The 21,507-nt window shown below is 40.5% G+C and overlaps 1 protein-coding gene across 5 annotated transcripts in view; it reads right to left on the minus strand.

Moving 5' to 3' along the window:
- Window positions 1–21,507, minus strand: part of ctnnd2b (catenin (cadherin-associated protein), delta 2b) — a 168,947-nt gene that overhangs the window by 8,420 nt on the left and 139,020 nt on the right. For 3 of the 5 annotated variants that reach the window (XM_068738058.1, XM_068738055.1, XM_068738060.1), the window contains 8 exons: window positions 17,837–18,023; window positions 9,975–10,092; window positions 8,361–8,543; window positions 5,320–5,493; window positions 4,368–4,518; window positions 2,475–2,724; window positions 475–568; window positions 254–380 (listed from right to left, as the gene is read on the minus strand). In XM_068738058.1, the coding sequence (XP_068594159.1) occupies window positions 254–380; window positions 475–568; window positions 2,475–2,724; window positions 4,368–4,518; window positions 5,320–5,493; window positions 8,361–8,543; window positions 9,975–10,092; window positions 17,837–18,023 (1,284 nt within the window). The remainder of the gene's footprint in view (window positions 1–253; window positions 381–474; window positions 569–2,474; window positions 2,725–4,367; window positions 4,519–5,319; window positions 5,494–8,360; window positions 8,544–9,974; window positions 10,093–17,836; window positions 18,024–21,507) is intronic. The other 2 variants (XM_068738059.1, XM_068738056.1) reach the window with 1 other exon arrangement.

Here is a 21,507-nt window from a genome sequence, read left to right on the forward strand (position 1 = left end):
TCTTTATTTATTAAAAGTTAGTGAAAATCAGAGGATGTTGTCATGAGTCCAAAAATACTGAAACTTTGAAAGCCCATATTAGTTAAACCCTAATCTGGGGCAATGCAAGGGAGGCCCTTGCAAGAATTTTACTTGACAGTAGAGTAATTTGCCGGTGGCCGTCGCAGTGTTTTTTTTTGACCGGACTGCACTGGTGGAAAGATTGATAAAGGACAAAAGGGAGGACAGGAGAGTTGGGTGTGGGGGGACTCACCTGATCGATTGTTGGGTGAAGTCCGTACAGGAGAGATGGACGGAGTGCGAGAGGAAGAATAAGGTCGCTGTCTGTCTCTCTCTATCGTGGAGGAAGAGCCAACGAAATGGTACTGGGAGTAGCCGTCCTGGAGAAGACAAGAGAAGGAACGGATGAGAAATAATGCACATACACGCCTTGCAACGGTCTCATTATTACTCTAGAGCGCAGTCAGACTTTACCTTTTTGTAGAGGCTGCGGAGGTCTCTGTATTGCCACATGCTGTTTAGGACTTGAGATGCTGCTTTCACGACTTTGGGACTATGCCTGGGAATTCAGCAGAGAGGAAACAAAAAGTATAAAGCTTGACTGTCCGGTTTTGTGCTATAAAGACATCACAATGAAGAAGAATGAAGAGACAGACATAAAGGAGAGACACGACACCAGCAAAGCATCGTCTCACTGTTGTCTCAGAAGAAAAAAGACAGCCAAAGATGAAAAATTAAAATGCCTCCTTTTATTTTCTCAAATATGGCACTCCAATTATACTGAGACAAAATTGTGTAATAATTGCTTGCTTGATTGATTGATTGGCCAATATTTCATTCTGCGTCCACCGGGGGTTTGACTCAGCTGAATAATGGCTGTGGGTTTAATTGGCTCATATGGCCTTATCATTGCCATGCAAATTAGACATTATTTCCGCGAGTCATATTGGTAAGCGTTATTGTTTGGGATTCTATGATTGTGTATCATGCCCTTGCAGTGATGCAAAGCAGGGATCTTAAAAACAATCTTTGAAGAACAAGAATATAAAAATAAAGAAATGACATTTTTATCTTTGGATTTAAACCTCCAGTATCTCTAAAGGCGACTCTAAAGAGTTGTTCTTTGAGTAATAACAGAAATTATTTTCACCCTATGATTAATCACAAAGCATTGGAGAAAATGAATGCAACCTTTGGACATAAAAGTAAGAACCAAATTTGCAATCTACACTGCCCAAAAAATGCAATTCAGACATATTTTGTCAAAATTCAGTTAAGACCTGAATGACTTTTTGACATCTGTTTTATTAAATTAATAGTTTGCCATAGAAATATAGAATTTCTGTGAAAGCAACGTTTAACAGTTTAAGCAGTAACTACAAAACAGAGCTAACAGCCAACTATGTCGAGTGAAAGCTAGCTCTGAGACAGCTAGGAATAGCCTTAGCTAAAGCTAAAAGTAAATGTACTTATTGATTTGAATCACACATAGTTGAGGGCCTCCTTGTGGTGTAGTGATCTAAACACAATGTCCCCAGTTTGACTTGGATTGGGGACCTTTGTTGCATGTCCCCCTTCTTGCTCCCGCCCCATGTTTCCTTTCTGTCTCTTCTGTCAACTGTCAAATAAAGGCCAAATGACAAAAATATAGGCACGTAGGCGTGCGGGTAAACAGACGTGCCGAACTTTCATTTTGGACCTAATTTCCGGCTGACTGTTTGAACTGTTGACTCATGGCAAGTTTTAGAGCTATGAATCATCAGGCAAAACAGTCGGCAGAAACTACATTCAGCCTCCTCCTGCCTCACCTGTCTCTGTGCTCTCTCTCTCTTCCAATCTCCACCACAATTATGTTCCAATCCTTTTCTTATTCCCCTGGACTGATTATTTTTCAACCTCCTTATCTACATGCCTAAACATCTCTTTCTCAAGCTGCCTGATTAGCATAAATATGTGCGCGAACAACATTTGAAAACATGGAGACAATTAAATACACATTACCTCCAGTCTAGCTATCTGGACGTTCTGATATGTGGTGAGTCTGGTTCAGGAGTCTGTGTCTCTACTCTCTGTGACTTGTATGCTGATGTATGATGTTTTCATCACGACACAGAATTATGCTTAGAAAATATCCAATCACGGAGCTTAAAGTTATGGTGGTTGCAATTTCAATAAAATCAGTTTCCGATTCAGGATCAATTCTGAATGACTACTACTACTACTACTGTGAGGTAGTTTTGTCTTTGATCGGGACTACGAGGCAACAGCAAGATGCACCTGTGGTTCTTGTCTTCTCATGGGTATTGTAGTCTTTGGTGACATTTGCTATATTGACTGTTGAAAAATAGATTCTCTCGTTTCTAATATCAGCATAAAATATTTTTTTGCAGCTTCCATCAAACTATAACTTCTATCTTCCCATCCCTTTATACTCTCTCCCCTTCCACTTGACATCATCTTCCCACTCGACTTACTTGTCCCCTTTGCTACGGGCGATGCCGATGAGCTTCTCGATGCCGCCGGCGTCCCTCAGGGCCTTGGTGTTCTCCATGTTCTTGGTGATGACCTCGTGCAGTGCACAGCAGATTGCCGTGATGGTGTCGTCCGACATGGTCTTCCCCACCAGGGTGCTGCTGTTGGTGCTTCCTCCGCCCCCGCCGCTGGTGTTGTTGTTATTGCTGCCGCCGGGCAAACGGTGAACAAGGTCCCTCATTGCATATTTACCTGTGGGCACGGTAGGAAAGAGTGATGGCGTGGGTGAGGTTGAGGTGGAATCATGTTGGTTAAAGGGTTTGAAGGTGGAAAAGGAGGAGACAAGGCGGAAATGGGAATGAAGAAAAGGCAATTTGAAGTTCTATAATACTGACTTTGATCAATATCGTGTGTATTGTGGCAATACATTTACTGTCATATTAATGCCAATGATGACTGAATATATCTCTCCCTGCTCCCCCTTATTTTTTGTCAGTCCCTTTGTTGACTCTCTGCTCTTTCCCTTTTGTCACCTGAGAATCGTATTAAAGCTCTCAGCTGCGAAAATAGGGCCTGGCTGTGTGACTGTCAGACAATGATGATGACTTGGCCATGTGATGCAACACCAACTGACTACATTTCCCATGGCAGCTCAGAACTGCTGTCAGGCAATCTTGTCCACCCTGCATTCTGCCCCTCATTCCGATTGGGTCATGCATTTAATGGGAAATCACATTAAAACTGATTCACTGGAGTTAGTAATGTGTGGATTGTTTATTTTCAAGTCCACAGACAAGAGAAAAGGCTTGTGCTGTGACCGTAATGCTACACTGGTTTTGGAAAATAAGCAGATGATAGACGTGACCGGGCGTGTCTTCGCCCCCCTCCCAGCCCTGCACGAGTTGTTCACTTTTCACTTTTCGAGATAAAAAAACACAACTCTCTCGAGTTTCACACATATAAACCGACTTATTACAGTAAGTAATCAAACATGATTGAACCACGTAAACAGCTTAATTCAACTATTCCCATACACTTGCAGTATTTGCAATATTCACATTATTACAAAATCAAGTTTTTAACATTGCATCAATAAAACAACAGTTGGCTCACGGCGGATCGTCATGTGGAAATAGTGTTGATATCTGCTGCTGAAAGCTCTGAGGATGCAACTACACAATATGTTGTCTTTCTAACGCAATTTCTTCATGTAGCACAACAGTATGTCCTTTCAAAATACACATGCATACCCCCGTGACATTACAACCTACATACACTATACACATGAGCGACTGCATTAGACAGTACACACAGACAGACAGCTTAGCTCAGTGCCTCAAGCATCAGACAGAGCAAGACGAAGGAGGCATGTGGTTGTTGCCAAGGGGACCAGCAGAAAAGCAGTTTATTACAGACATCACTTGATCTCCACAGGGAAATCAAGCATCGAATGATCAGCCAGAGCAACATCCGCTCAACGGAAACTCTGCTTTATATCTGCATAAATACAGACAGATACTACAAAGACACGTATGTCTTTTTGTATTATAGACAAATCCACAAGCCCACTGCCAGTCAGCCATTTATAACAGCAATAGCCCTCTACACAAGTGTCATGTTAACATTCCCTTTAAAAACCTGTTTACTTAAACAAGTACCACATTCATTATTCAAAAAAGTGAGGCATTCTGCAAGTGGGTCAAGATAACAGTGCCATTATCTCCAATTAGGCAGAATTAAGCAAATTACTCCATTAGCATCAAACACACTCAAGTAAATCTCTGTAATACAGTAGCTTCATGTGTCACCTTATGTCCTGACTGAGAGCGTGTGATCTTTGCGTGAAGTCACTCTTTGTGTGTATCTTTGTTGCTGTCTATGAATGAACAACTTACCAATGAGCTCCTTGTTCCTGATATCCAGAGCCATGTTTCTCAGTGCGGTGGCCACGGCACAAACCACCCGGTCGTTGTCTATCCTCAGCAACTCCACCAGGATGGGGAGGCCCTTCTCCTTACGCACTGCGGCCCGGATATACACCGACCACTGGGCAGGACAGAGGGAAGTGAAGGTTCAGAGATTTGTTTTTATGCACTTTTTCTTTTTTCTTTTACATATATCTGGGAATTTATTCTGAGTCTTTAAGATGCCATTACTTTAAAGTGTTATCCCACACATAGACTGGATGTAGTTATTGTGACATCATAAGACTACAACTCTGAAGCCTTGAGTTCAGCATTTTGGCCGTCGCCACCTTGTTTTATTAGCAACCAAAAGTGACATGAGAGGGTGGAGTTAAGTACAACCAAACGCTGAATAAGACATTTTTAGGCGACAAAAATGTTACAATTAACCTTTATGAAGTGAAAACAAACTGTGAAATGGTTAAAGTTCTAAGACGAAAACACAAATAACTTCCAGACTGGACAACACTGTGATAGCGACCTGTCAATCACAAGGTAGCCACGCCCTAAATCATCACCATGCTTTATGGCCTATTTTACTCTAGATGGGACCATAATTTACTAAATGAACATCATGCTGTATAGAAAAAGACTCAAAACTAGCAATTGAGACCATAAACTCATGTTTGCAATGTTTACTGACGTAATAAATCAAGTGAGAAGTTTCATTTTCTCATAGACTTCTATACAATCAGACTTATTTTTGAAACCAGAGGATGGCTATAAGACAGCACAAAATGACCAGAATATGGTGGACCCTTAGGGTTCTTATTTTGTCGTGTGCTGAGAATTTCACTTTTAGAATACTTTGGCGCCCACTGAAAATTCAATGCAATGCTGCAGATGCCCTTTGGTATAACAGTGATATAGGCATAGTCCTTACCTTCCAGCTGCCAGCAGCTAGGTTCTGCAGAGCCCCAGCTGCTCCCTCCAGGGTGTCTGGGTTGGAGCACTCTGACAGCAGTGTGAGGTAGGGCTTGACGATGGTGGGGTGCCATAACATCTGGATGCCCTTCGGGGGCTCCGCCAAGTCTGGAAATGGGCCGACACCGTCCCACTGCGGAAGACGAGACGTCATTTAGAATAGAAAAGCGTTTTGAATTCTGTGTGAGGCGAGGTTTGACCGTGGTAGGGTGCCAGCATGGTCCCCTCGGGCAAGAACAGAGGAAGGAGAGCGAGAGAGGATTTACTATTCATTAACTGTGTATAAATACGCTGGCATTCATCTGTTTGTGCATTTAGTTTTTCTATCTGCTCTGTAATCGAAATCTGACATTTCCTCCTGCATGATTTTGAAAAACACACACACACACACACACACACACACACACACACACACACACACACACACACACACACACACACACAAACTGTACTTCAATAATAAGAGTTCAAGCTTTGATCTTGAATACAGGAGATTTGTGACACTGCAATATAATTCACTCAGATTAGTAGTAGTAGCATTTGACTGATATGTGTTGATGAGTAGGTCCATTATCAAAACACACACATAAGCATACATTGGAATATATGAATACAAAGTAACTTATTATACCATACAAAAGTACAGTTCATAATAGCTATATGTGTTTATATTATGCATTGTTTTCGCTCAGCGCTGCTGGCATGTCTGTGGCCCCGTTGACACCGGGCATTAACACACGTCTTGGGTGATCCGATCACAAGTGGACAGTCCTGGCAGAACACAGATCTCAAAAGACACTTGGTCCGATGTGTCCCACCTTGCCAAGTGATCAGATCACAATAATGGGTCTCGGTGGTAGCTTAAACTTGTATCTAGAGCTGTCTACTTGTGATCCAATCGTCCAGGACACATTTATTGTAAAGAGGGTCTAAGGTCCATGGAGAGCTACTGAAAACTGGACTAAGAGTCCTTGTATGCTTTATCTGAATTTGATTTGTAGGTGTAGTGCATATACTATTACAACTGTCTTGGTTGCTTCCTACTTTGGGGCCATTATATAATTTCAGTCCACGTTTGTCTTGTATAGATAATAGTATCATCCTCCTTCCATCTGCAATGACGTAATGTCCCACAACATCTGATAAGACTTTGTAACACTGGCAACAGACTCTCCCTCTATATCTCCTGCCTACCGACATATCCTTCCCTCCTCTCCTCTCCTCTCCTCTCCTCTCTCTCCTCAGTCTCTCCTCTAATTACCCCACCGTTGATAGAGTTTTGCCCTCTCCAACAAGCTCCCCAATCGCTACTTCATGGTAATCGCTTACAGCTGCACTGGAGTGGAGACAGACAGATAGAGGGAAGAGGAGGGGTGTGTGTGTGTGTGTGTGTGTGTGTGTGTGTGTGTGTGTGTGTGTGTGTGTGTGTGGGGGGGGGGGGGTTATTATCATTATGGAGAGGTTATGATTTCTCCCATCACAATCTGATCTCGGGGTTAATTCTTCGAGGGTTCGCTTGGCAAAAAGAAGTTAGGCCTCACTAACATTTTTCAAATATCCTATTCTGTCTTTTCTGGAAATGAAAGAGGGGAGAGAATTTTATTTTTAAAAAGAATGCAGGGCTAATGAGCAATTCACCCGCCCTGATCCACCGGAAGTGTTGAGTTTTCAATTCCACAGCTTCACTAGAAGTTGTAAAAGACGTCTTCCACTTAACCAGAATGTGATGCTGATTGCTTATTAGCATGACAAGAGGTTCGAGCCTACTCCACGGCAGCCGCTTGGTGACTAAAACGGCGCTCGTGTTTTTGACTAACCGGAGGATGAAACTTTTCCTGTTGGCAGCAGATGGACACACCCTGGAAATCCAGAGCGAAATACTAAAATCGGCTCTGTATTTCTTTTGATTCTGAGCAAAGGTAGTCAGTGTATACAGTAGAGAGTCAATATGTAGGTAGAGCCATAATATCCTGGTCCTGCTGTGTGAAAACCTTGTAGCATGTGTTGGCGATATTGCATCGAAGACAACATTCAATTAATAAGACGCACATATCACATCATCAAGCTTCTGCACGTAACTGTGAGTCACCATATTCTGCAGACGTGGCCCTAAATAATCCAAGTGGTGGGTGAAGAGCAGCAGTTGAGGTGAAAACAACAAGTCTGGCTCAAACATCATTAATATCAAAGAAAACTGTGGTGACTAGAGAGGAATGAACTGAGCACAGAGCTGCAGCACAAAAAGAGGTATTGAATCTTCCACTTGGGGCACTGCTCTGACACAAGACGGATAACAAAGCAATACAAATGTAAACATATAATGGTTGGCATAGTGTCTTAGAAAATACATATTAGATACGCTATAATATAGGCTCAAGATGACAACCTTCTATCTGTACTACTCATAGACTGTATAAAGGAAGTTGATGCATTCAAATTCGGTATTTTGGCCATAGCCATCTTGGTTTTCTGCAACCACCAACACGTGAGGGCGGAGCTAAGAGCTAACAAACGTTGAGTAAGACTGAAGACCAAAATGTTAATTAACTTTTATAAAATGGAAAGTTTTAAAGTTCTAAGACGAAAACACAAACAACTCCCAGACCGAACAACGCCGTGGTAGCGAGCTGTCAATCACAAAGTAGCCCCTCCCCTAAAGCATCACCATGCTTTATGGTATATTTTAGGAACACGTCAACCTCAAGCGGCCATCTGCATATCAATTACTTAGCCTGTGTTACCTGTGTAAATGGAGGCCAGTTGTAACAACAGCATAACTATTTCAAAATAATCCGCTGACAAACTCAAGACTCGTTCAGTAAAATCCGAGTCTCATTTATTCAGTTGTGTGCTCACCACATTATTATTACTATCCACCATACTATTAACTGCACGGATCTGCAGTACTCTGTGATGAACTGTGATGACCAAGCAAGAAACAAAAAAAACAAAAAAAAACGGAAGCACTGTAAAAAAATGTCTAACTTTCTGTTTCCCTACCTGGTCATGTCCCTTCTTTTTCTTCTTCTTTTTGCCCCAGCATCCAGAACTCTCTGCGTCCTTCCCACCGGTGTCACACAACAGACCGTCCAGCTCCTCCGACCCCCCCTGCTGGCTGTGAGACGTCTCTGCGGCCAAACGGTACGACAAGTTCCTCAGGATGCACACACAGTTCTCTACGGTCTGGTGGGAGAGAGAAATAAAGAGACAGACATGAAGGAGGAACAGATGGCAATCAATCGAACAGACAACCAAACACTCAAAATAATACTGTGGAGTAGACACATACTCACTCACACAGGCACACGCACACACACACACACACACATTTATGAATTTACTGTGCAGTGCTGCCTGTATAATATACACTATATGGACATGCAGACACACATGCAGCATGCATAATGTAGACAGACGGACACAAACTAATCCCATTGTTGTGACACAGACTTTGATCTTGTGAAGGATTTCTATGGATTAAAAACTTCACATCTCCTTGTGAGAAGCCTCCACGCAACACACAAACACACACACATGCTATGCAGCAAGACCCTCTAAATGAGATGTCCAGATGTTTTGAAGTGAGGTTGTTATCCATATTCAGTGTATTACCTACAACAGATGGCGGTTAGTACGCCCTAAGTTTGGAGAAACAGGCAGAAGTAACGGGACATGGGCATACTGCTGTTGACGGAGGCAACAGCAAAGTGCGTTTTGCGTCCACAGCAGTACATTGCTTTTCCTCCGTGCTGCTACTCCTGCCTGCTCCTCCAAATTGGGGGCTTGCAGACCGCCGTCTCCTGTAGGCCCCGCTTCAAAAAAAGCCAAACTATCCCTTTAAACACAGATCTGATGAATGTAGCACATATGCAAGTGCATGCACACAAACAGATACATATGATTTCTCACAGGCTCACATAAAAGCACACATACACACACACACACACACACACACACACACAGTCTTTCACTAGTGATGTGTCTGCGTCGGTGGCTATCTGGGTTGAGTAATATCACTGTAAAAAATGACAAGGTCTGCCAGCTTGGGCATTTATACTCTATGTTTGATTACTAGCTTTAATATATCCATTTAATTAAAATGTTGGTCATTTGTGATAAATACTGATGATGATTACTAATCATTGAACCATAAGACTGAAGTCTTAGTGATATGTAGTCATCAGCAAATGTACATTCATATTTTACAGTGTGTAGTTTGTGGTCTGCAAACCTTTAACAGGCAAACAACTCATAGAGATTAATGTGCATATACAGTCTATGCATACAGTCTGCACAGACAAAGATAAAAAACATTTGCATATAACTAATGCATATGCATGTCAATTATAAATATTCCATACATCGTTACCATCATGAAACACGTTTTTTTATAAAGCAAAAACAAGCATTTACATTTGAGTTTTTGGACAGTGATATACACAAAAACATGCAGATACATACATATATGCACAGAACTTTTCAGCAATGTGTCTTTTTCTTTTTTAATCAGTGTGCGTGTATTTTTATTCAGACGTCTTTGTGTGTGTGTGTGAACTAGAGGCCATGAGAGGATGTGTGCATGGCAGTTGGCTGCATTGTGTGCGAGAGAGGTACCTTGCTGTCGATCTCACTGCTCCCCAGAGCGGTCTGGATAACGTACAGCAGAGCGTCTGTAAGGCCCTCACACTCCCTCATCCTCCTCCGGGCCTCCTCGCCTGCAGAACTCACATTCCTGTTACACAAACACACACACACACACACACACACACACACACACACACACACACCACATCAATGAACAGTCCAGCTGAGAACTGAACATGCAGCACAGCTTCAGAATATCCTATGCACATCTGCATAGTAACACAAACACAGCTCGAATCAGCGGTAGTTTCACACACGCGTGTGTTGAAGCATACGGATATGCGATACCGGATACGTATGCCTGCCCGTATGACACGGAGGAGAGAGAGAGTCTGAGTGTAATGCCCTTTAAATGTCAGACTATTAAGGATGGCTAGGAGATGCCCGTGCCCTCGGTGTCAGTGAGAAATGGCACCAAGCTTCCAAAACTCCATTAGCCGCATTTGTTTTCCCTTCAAAAGAATCATCACTATTTTAGCCACAAACTAATATGTGGTTTTAAAGGCACGGGGTTGTGTTGTCACACAGCCGCGGTGTTGTAAACTTAATGTCTGAATACTCAACTGGCCTTAAATTGAGTGAGTACGTCCGTAAACTTTCATAAATATAAGAACAGCGATGATAAATATGTCATACAAAAGTCCATTTAGTATTTTACCGTGGGCTTCACTGATGCTTTCATTGCATATTTTCATAGACAGAAACATGACTGCAAATGAATGTGTAAATAGGCTCTGCATTAGGCCATGTACCTAGTGTGCATATGGGTGTGTGGTTTTTAGCTTGTTGTGGACATGGCCAAAGACATCAAAATAAAAAGACTTGACTGGTACTTTTAAACCACTTTATATATTCTTTCACACTTTTCCGTAATTTTCGATACCACCTGTTAGTGGATTCCATTCAATTAACCTCCTAATTAATCCCCCTGAAGCGTTCCCTCGCAAGGCAACAGAGCTGCAGATTATCCCTCATTATGATCTTTTAGCATGAAGAATATAAATATTGAGAGAAAAAGAAAAAGGTAACAGTATGCGTCTACTACAAAGCTTTCAAATGGAATGGAATTTGATTAATCCACAGTGTGCTGCATTCGCGAGAAATACTGCAATGACAAAATAGTCACTCTTTTGGTAACAACCGGGAGCGACTGTTTCTTTGTTTTTAATTCTATAATCAAAGGCAGGGCTTTGCTGGATGCCTCTGCATGAGATTTTCGAATTGTGCTTTGGTTGGATTCATTTCTGTGTATTTTATTTCTTATTTTAAAAGAAACAATCCAGTCATTTTCAATAAAAACACAATGTAATTTTGCTGCTCTCAAGACCAACTAGATCAACTCATCACACTTTTAACTTTGCTGTTAATGTGATAATGACACTTAAAAATGTAACTAAATCCCCAAACCACTTTTGTAGCTGAAAACCAGTGTCTTTTAGATTACCCTTTCTGAATAACATCCATTCAAATATCATGACACAATTTCATTCAATCGACCTTAGAAGCCTAGAAGACATTATTCAACATCTGAAGTCATCCTCCTGCTGCTTGGATATTCTACCAACATACTTTTTCAAAAATATTTCAAACTGCATGACCACTGATCTTTTACTAATTGTAAACACATCCCTTCTCTCAGGTGTCTTCCCACAAGCCCTAAAAACTGCAGTTATTAAACCGCTCCTAAAGAAGGCTAATTTAGACTCCGCAACAATGAAAAATTATAAGCCAGTATCAAACCTCCCATTTTTAAGTAAAATAATTGAATTCTTTTTTTTTTCAACAGCTGAACAACTTCTTGGCTGTAAATAACTGTTTTGATGTCTTCCAGTCAGGCTTTCGACAGCACAACAGGACTGAAACTGCTCTTGTTAAGGTTTTCAACGACATCCACGTAAACACAGACAGTGGCAGAATTTCAGTCTTAGTATTACTAGATCTCAGTGCTGCATTCGACACGGTCGACCATGACATACTACTAGAAAGACAAAAAATCTGGGTGGGACTCTTTGGCACAGCACTTAACTGGTTTGAATGACCGAGAATACTTTGTGTCTGTAGCTAATTATACATCAGAGCTGACTAAAATGACATGGTGTTCCCCAAGGTTCAATACTGGGGCCTCTTCTGTTCAACATCTACATGCTTCCACTAGCTCAGATTATGGAAAACAACAAAGTGTGTTATCATAATTATGCAGACGACACACAAATCTACATAACTATATCACCAGGGGACTATAATCCCATACGAGGGCTGGGTAAATGCATTGAACAAATCAACAACTGGATGTGCCAGAATTTTCTTCAAATAAACAAAGATAAAACAGAAGTAATTGCTTTTGGTACCAAGGACGAACGATTGAAAGTCAGCGCTCAGCTTCAATCACTGATGTTAAAAACCACAAACCAAGCCAGAAATCTAGGTGTAGTTATGGATTCAGACCTCAACCTGAACAGCCATATCAAGACAATTACAAAATCAGCCCACTATCACCTGAAGAATATATCAAGGATTAGAGGACTTATGTCTCAACAGGATTTGGAAAAACTTGTCCATGCATTTATCTTCAGTAGACTCGACTACTGTAACGGTGTGTTTACAGGTCTCTGTAAAAAGTCAATCAGAAAGCTGCAGCTGATTCAGAACGCTGCAGCTCAAGTCCTCACTAAGAAAGTGGACCATATCACTCCAGTTCTGAGGTCTTTGCACTGGCTTCCTGTCCAACAAAGAATTGACTTTAAAATCCTGCTGTTGGTTTATAAAGCACTGAATGGTTTAGGGCCAAAATACATCTCTGACCTGCTTGCTGAGTCAAACCTAAACATGGAGAAGCAGCGTTCAGTTTTTCTGCTCCACATATCTGGAACAAAGTCCCAGAAAGCTGCAGGTCTGCTGAGACCCTCAGCTGCTTTAAATCAAGATTGAAGACTTTTCTGTTTACTGCTGCCTTTAATTGAACCAGATTCAAGGATATTAATACATTTCCTGCATTTCTGCATTTTACTACTGTATTTTATTTCTTACACTGCTTTTTAGTGTTTTAATGACTGTTTTTAATGTTTCAATGATGTTCTTAATTGTTTTTAAATCTCCTTTTATTTTGCATTATGTTTTGATGCTTTTAATGGTTCTATGTGAAGCACTTTGAATTACCTTGTTGTTGAAATGTGCTATACAAATAAACTTGCCTTGCCTACAGTATATGGATATTTAGTAGTGTTGTTGATGGATTCATGTCCAAATCTTGACATTTTAGTGCAAATGCTAATCACTAACTTGTTTCTCACTAGCTAATCAAATGCTAAGGTCAGCCTTACACTCAACATAGCAATCAAAGCCGAGTATGCAACTCAAATTCACAAAGATGTTTGGAGTTCAAACTCAGCGATTAGCATTAGCGATTAGCATAGAATCATTGACGGCTATCATGAACGGCAATTTGAAAAAAGAAGTCCAATTGGCTATCGGTCTGATGGCATTTAAGCCTCTGGGGCCGGTGGCCAATATTTCGGGGGTTCCGATGTTTCCAGTAGATATCCATATAACAGATAATGGATATCAACACCGGTCATCGTTCACAGTCTGAACAGCAACTTGAGACTCAAGAATAGAGTTGAGAGACGACATTGACAACTGGATTGTTTCTCTGCATTCGTATGCAGATACTTTTTTTTTTTAAACTAATAAAAAGATTAATTGTAGTTGATAAGATTGCATTTCGGGTAATGCACCCCGCCTCTTTTAGTATCCACACTGACTCTTTACCTGCATGCAACCAAGGCCCTTCAAACTTTATTTGATCAATTCTACTTGGACTACAACAGGACTGTAAATGGAATTCTTTCAATACAAAAATCTTGATCCGTTGCCTACAGATTCTGCATTCATATGCAGATATCGGTTCATAGAGATTACCTCGTTGCTCACTTTGTCAGAGCTAACTGGCATAACAACCATCACTCCAGATAATGATAATTAAACTCTTTCCTTTAGCACAGCAGCTAATGGATACAGCTGCAAGAGAAAGGAGATTCCTGCACTTATCATGTCAGTTGATATTAGTAGTGCCTCTTCCCAAAGAACATTTTAACAGGCCGCTGTGATCACTGCGTCACCCACACAGATCATTTGATACATGTACTGAGGATGGATAAGCTACCTGTTGACTTGGCTGAAGTTGCAGGTGCTGCTTTCTTTTTGTAATTTTAATGGAGAAAGATGGGTGATTTTACTGTAATTTTGGCTGCTACAAAAAAAAGGTGTCAAATCAAAAAATTCAACACACATAATTCACATTCAGATTTCTAGCGGCAGAAGTTTCAGCAGCTTCTGTTAGTTGGCACAACAGCATAAACACACACACACACACACATATGGAGGGAAAAAGCAGTGAGTAAGCAGGGAGAGAAATGTGTGTGTGAAAGTGAGAGACGGCGAGGCAGAGACAGGGCGAGACAGAATGACAAAGGGATACAAGGAGGTATAGAATGAGAGAGAGAATAAATGGAGTAATAACAACGAGACAGAGACAGAGCATGAGGGGGAGGGAGGAAGAGAAAATGAGAAATGCGAAGAGGAGATGGTGAGAGAGAGAGAGAGAGAGAGAGAAAGAGAGAGAGAGAAAGAGAGAGAGGAGAGCAGGTGGGCGACGATACACCAAGCCCGCCATGAAATATTCAATCTTTAATCAGACTCCCCGCATTCCCTAACGAGGCGTGAGAAAGATGAATTAGCCCTTTGAGTTTAGGGAGCAGATCCACACAAAACTATCTCCTGCAACACACACACACCCATTCACACACACACACACACACCTACACACACACCACCAGGCTCGAGAATACACACAGAACCAGATGTGTCCATTTTCACACACATACAGTATTAGAAGCTTGGGTAAGCACCCGATATGTGTAGTTTGTTTTCACCAAGATTGCAATTGAGATTAATGGACCACCCATGGGACAGAGACGAACAGGAGCATGGGCACAGACACACACACACACACACACACACACACACACACACACACACACACACACACACACACACACACACACACACACACACCTACACACACACATACACAGGAAGCAAGATAACCTTGCAGACAGAGATGTAAATGTAGTCATGGCAGCAATCCCACTCTATTCTACATGAAACAACGTGTATTAAAGCACATTTATTTGTTCTACTGTTTCACATATACGTCTGCAGAAATAATAAGATAATGCAAGAAAAAAAACAAATATATATATACACAGTTGATGTGCATTTGCATTTGTGAATGTTTCATGGCGAAGTTGTCATTATTCTGCCTGCAAGATGTGTTGTTGTTTTCTTTTGATGCTGAAGTGGTTGATGGAGGGGAACCAGTAGCACATCAAAAAAATGTCTGGTACACAGCCTACATGTCTCTGTTAAAAATATTTATGAGCTCCGTCTTGGCTACAGAAAATTTCATCATGCAGCTTTGGAAAGCATCTCACCAACACATTTTATATCAATACGATTGGCTATACCTACTTTAAAGGCCCTGAAATTGATCTTGCTTTTTGAGGTTGCTCCTTCGTAGCTAGCAAGCTATAAGATCAACATGTTTGAATCCTCAAGGCTCTGATTGGTCAATTGTCTGAATTCCTTTGTTAAGCTACATTCCTGGACATAAAATGCCTGAAATAATGTTTTGACTGTAGGATTTAAAGTGGACAACATATTTTCAGTGCTTGTGCACATACATTTGGATATCTGGAGTTCCTACCAGCCTACAAACTGTGAAATAACACCCAGTCAGATTTTGTGAGTTAAGTAGATCAGAAAACATGTGATTCAACAAGGCAATCAGATTTAGAGCTCGTAACTATGTCACATGCAGGCTGTGAGACCCTTAAATTCGTTCTCCACACTCCACATATAATATATTTTTAATTTTACGTTTGTGTGACTACAAAACTGCCTTTTGTTGCGCAACCCTGTTGTCCAATTTTTTATTTTTTTTTATTGGTTTATTTGATAAGGGACAATGCACATTAATAAAAACATTTCTGTAAATGCGGCAGAGTTAGCCAAGAGGCTATTTTTCATCTGTAGTCCCAAGAGGCAGATGTTACAAAATAAACCTAAAAACAGAATATAAGATAAAATTTACAAGGTTATACAATATTGACGCTTTACAATGCGTGCACGAACAATGAAAACAATTACAATAAATTAACCTTGTAACATTGTAATATACTGGCCACAGCTGGAGCAAGGGGTGCACCATATTTTTTATCACAAGACAATTGGAGCAGACTGGGCTTTTTCGATACGGGGGCTTAAGGCTTAAAGAGACAGGCGCTAAAACAGAGCGTTTCAGACAGAGGGTGAATATAGGTATATAGGTATATACAGACAGCCAGTGTGAGGAAAATAATGTGTTTTTTCAACATTAAAGCATGTATACACGTTCTTTAGATACCCCAAGACACATGCTATTTGTAGGATGGAGAGCACAGGAGGCCTGAAATGAAGGCATGACAAGTTGTGTCTGTATACCTTTAAGTGAAATGGGTTCCTGGAGGTGAAATACTAGAAAATATTTAGAAACAGCTAGTTCCTCTACTATTGCTATCAGAGCTGTGGAGCATTTTCATTGACTTTTACAAAACACAGAGCTAAGAGGGACTGCGGCCTCAACATCACAATTCATATGCACGCACACACACATTATGTTTAATGATGGCGTGTAAAAGGTAGAGGATGTATTATTCGGTAAGGTTAGTCTATCAAACATGCATTCATTATTCCTAATTCTCAGTCTCCTGTATTTAATATTCATAATTAGCAAGAATGAGCCGAGCCAATTTATTATCACAACAAGCATAAATAAGCTAATAACAGGCATATTCATGTGTATTTATAGATACATAAGTGATTATACTGCACTGTACATTAATGCAATTAGTAGTTAATTAATATATGTAGCTCCTATATGTAGTGGAATTTAAGATAATATAGTTGATGCTATTTGTACTATAACAAAACTTACAATGAGGATATAAACACATACTATATATGATCTGATTCTAATGAAGAATAAAATATGCATGCATGCCTCTCCCCATTTGTGTCACCTGGTTCAACGATGACTTTTTAAGTTGCCAGCATGTCAGTGTTATGCTTACAGCTTGTTGCACTGCCGCCAAGTGGCCAGAAAAAACCCAATGAATGACGGTCTTAAGTAAAAGGACTTTTTTCCTGTCATTTCAATTGTTTTAAAATAATAATAATAATAAAATAATAATGTCAGGTATTCCGCAGAGGGGGCCAAGAAGAAATTCTGAAAAACACAGCCAATAACATCGGATACACTTGGATTTTATAGTCACTGTTTATCTTTTTTAAATATCCGGCGTGCTGGAGCACGGAGCCAAAACAACATAAAAAAAGAATGTGTCACAGTCCTACTACTTCCAGACTTCCCTGTATGACTAGCATCATGTCTCAAGTGTAAAAACGAAAAGCCACAGCAGCTCTGAAGCCAAGTGGTGAGTCATCCTAAATGCTGCTGAAGTCTGTCAGCTCTCTGTGTAAAGATGACAGACTACTATCTAAAAATAACAGACTAAGGGGGACTTATTTCTCTGTCTGAATGTGGTTGGTAGTAGCAGACTGTGAGCGGTAAAATCTTGCCGCAAAGTGAGCGAATATGTCATTTCTCTGCAGGAATATTTGCGACAGTAAATAGTCAGTCAGTGAATGTGTAGGCCGTACAATAACAAAGAAAAGATGTATAAATAAAAAGTCCCCGTCCTAATGTTGGATAAGAAACATATAGTGACACTGACCGGAGGCAGCCTGTTGCATTGCGGAGGACCTGGGAGGAGTGTAGGTGCAGCTTGCGGTCCTCCTGTGTATGTGGGGACGTATCCCAGCCAGAGTGGGGGATGATCACAGCGTTGGTTAGCACGGCAAGGGCATCCTGGATGATGGGCATCTTCAGGGCGTCGCATGACGACAGGTTCCACAAAACACCTGAGGAGGACAGCAGGGAGACAGAACGTCAAAAAACGAATCAGGAGGAAAAGGGACAAAAAAAACAGAGGAGAGGCGCACAGGAGGAGGGACATACAACTCCAAAAAAACACTGAAATTAAACACATATTCGGAGAACTAGTACAATGGGCCCTTTTCATGGAAGATATTTTGACATGTTACAGTGGGAAAGGAACTGTTTGAAGTAATACAATTATTTATGACTGAATTATTTTTCTTAGTAACACCTGTGTTCCGTCCATAAATCCATACTGCTATTTAGTACACTCAAAAATTGTGAGATTTTTTTAAACCTTGGTATGAAACCAATAGTACGCAAAATGCACTATTATTAGCAGTGAAATATTACAGAATACCAACACTGGACGCGGCGCCGGCATAAATATCCCAAAATGCAATGCGGTAGTGATGAAATAACAGACAATAGACTGCTGCAGGGAACACATATTTTAGAAGGCCAACCTGGAAATTAGCATCAAACTGGTTCCCTCATTGGATTATTGCTCTGTGGCAAACAAATGTTTATGATACTTTCATGTTTTGTTCAGCAAAGTAATCTTCACAAATGATAACCACTTTATGATTTTTGAAGTGTGAATTCAGTCGGCAGAAGTAAAAAGCTAATGTTAGGACTCATTCCTGCACCACTATTTGGCTGACAGCTCTGTAACATCAATAACACTTCTATTTAAGTCCGAGTATAAGATTCCACTTTGCTAGACGATAACATATTTTTTCGAATTAGTTCAGAGTGTATGGATCTCACAAATCATCGTTTGGTCACATGAGGTTGTCACGGGTCACCATTGTTACGCAGTTGGTAATTACAATTCACTGTGTTCAAAAAGATACACACCACTGTTTATTCACACAAAAGTATGTTGAACGGTACACATATTGAGTAGGCATAATATGTAATTTGGGATTGGATTATCAACTGATTGAGGTTTGGTCAAAGTCACTTACAAAACAACAGCTGCTGTGTCCATTTGTTCTTCAGTTGACCCACAGCTCTATCCCACTTGAGGGCGATAGAAATTTAGTCGTGGAACACCAGCAGCAGCCACTAAAAGTGAAACTGATTGACTTTTGGCCTGTCAAGTGTCTGCTGCTGAGCCTGGGCCGTGTGTCCAGACAACGACACGGTGCAGAGCCAGAGAGGGTGCCCCACGGTCCCTTCACTTCTCTGGGTTGCAAATAGCTGCTGAGCTACCGGATGACCACCATTACTTCACTCTCTCTCAAATCACTAGAAACAGAGGCCTCAATATTCCAACGCAGTTCCAGTACAGTAGAACGAGAAACATTGTTTTGTCTAAATGTTTGTACATAAACCAGTGTGTTAATAAAGCAACAAAAACTTGACCATCCCTTCATATTATATGTTTTTATGGATATATTTTGGTTACAAAGTTGAAATGCCAAATATTGTTTTTGGAAGAGCACAACCCACATTTAACACATGAAATATAAATATATCTATTGACAATGAACAGATGATGTGTGGTGTAATACATGTTTTACTGTAAATACACGTTAGGATGAGGATGATAAAAGTATGTGTTTCAGAAAAGCCTGTTCATGGACTTCTGAGTTGAGTTATTTTGTCATAGTATACATTTTTCTCAGGAAGTTATGATTTTTCTTTCTGTTTTGCATTGCCCAGTCAGCCCAAAGTTTCTGTAACCTTTCGGTCCGGAGTAAAGCCAGACCAAAGCAGTGCAAGTGCTGCAAGCGTCTGTCATTGTTAAGACGTAATCTGTGATGTCTTTGTGAATTGCACAGTATTCAGGGATTTAAAGAGTAATTTGCCTGATAATATAATCTGATAAAATCATTTTTGCAGAATTGATTCTGTGGCAGCACAGTGACCAAACGATACATGTTGTGTGAGGCTCTTGATCACATCTTTGAGGCCAGGAAACTGACGGGGAAGATGCATTAGAGGAGGAAGTTATGACGTCATGATGAAGACAACACAGAATATGATCAAGACCCAGAAATAACCGAGACTTGAACAAAGTGACAATATTCATATTCATATTATTGTGTACTTTTGCATTTTGGTGTTTTGGCTGCATTGTTTTTTAGATGTTTTTAATGCCAATAAAGTCACATTGAATTGAATTGATCAGTCTGTGATGAATAGCACAGTATGTTTCATTATTAGTATTCGTTATAGTCAAAATAATCTTCTTTTTTATATTCAAGCTCAGGTCAATGAGGCCTACAGGCCATGAATAGCAAACAAAAGTTAAAAATGTTCACAAGAACTTAAGTTGTTCAAGAAGATCTAACGCAACATTAGGTGATAATGTATGTTATATTTTGGATTTATAATCAGCTATCATGGATCAAAATGAATTACCGTAAAACCTACACAACAGGAGGTTAAAGCCATCTGTTCCTTCACAGCATTAAACATTAATGTTAGGCTAGTATCCTTACAGTGCTAACGTTAGCACTGATTCCAGACCGGCGTTCATTTTCGGTGATGTTATTTCAACACCTGCTGGATCGACGGCAGCTTCTGTGCCACATTATTATGAGGGTTGAGTTGGCGTCTCTCTTTTAAGGGGCTAGATGTGGTGATGGCAAATGATAAGTCTGCCAACACTCACAGCAATTTGTAACTCACTTTTTGTCCCAGGGCTTGCTGTCTGGCTCTGACTTGTTTTACAGTGTACTGTTTTATAATTATTACTACAGATTACATCATTTCTCAAATTTCTTTAAATTGTCCTATGGTAATTCTATGTATTGAATGATTGAAAATGTTCATGTACAGAATAATAATAATAATAATAATAATAATAATAATGATAAGGGCAGAAATACACACAAGTACACTAATACATAAACAACCCCCACTTATCGTGCATCTTTAATTACACAGGAGTGATGCATTTCAAATGTTTGGCTAATATTTCGAAACATGACCTTTAATTTATCGCACCACAGTGCTGCTGTCATTAATTGAGAGTGTAAACCAAAAAAAAAGAAAAGAAAAAAAGTACTGAAGGCAGTAAATCACTTACAAAAATGTTCCACCGCGCTTCTCCGCTGCTCTTAATCCTCACCTGAATTCAACATACAGGGACCAGCCAACCAAAAAAATGGAGTGTGTCCTCCTGCCTACCAATTACCGCTTGCTCTTTTTACAAGTCGCCACAAACACACATTGAATAGGCAAAAGCTCTGCTTCTCTCTCTCTCTCTCTCTCTCTCTCTCTCTCTCTCTCTCTCTCTCTCTCTCTCTCTCTCTCTCTCTCTCACACACACACATGTGGAGAGAGGCAAATAATTTTGCTGCAAAACTCCTTGCGTGGTTTTACATATATAAACGATCAAACACACTAAACTGCGGTAACCTTGCGAATCTTTGCAACACATCAAGATTGCCGTTGACCTTCCTCATATCTGAACTCCCCTCCTTCTCCTTGATGGTTGTAATTATAGCTGTA

This window comes from Cebidichthys violaceus, unplaced genomic scaffold, assembly GCF_023349555.1.
Source record: "Cebidichthys violaceus isolate CVI_PGR_0920_01 unplaced genomic scaffold, fCebVio1.0.p SCAF_8, whole genome shotgun sequence".
Lineage (NCBI taxonomy): Eukaryota > Metazoa > Chordata > Actinopteri > Perciformes > Stichaeidae > Cebidichthys > Cebidichthys violaceus.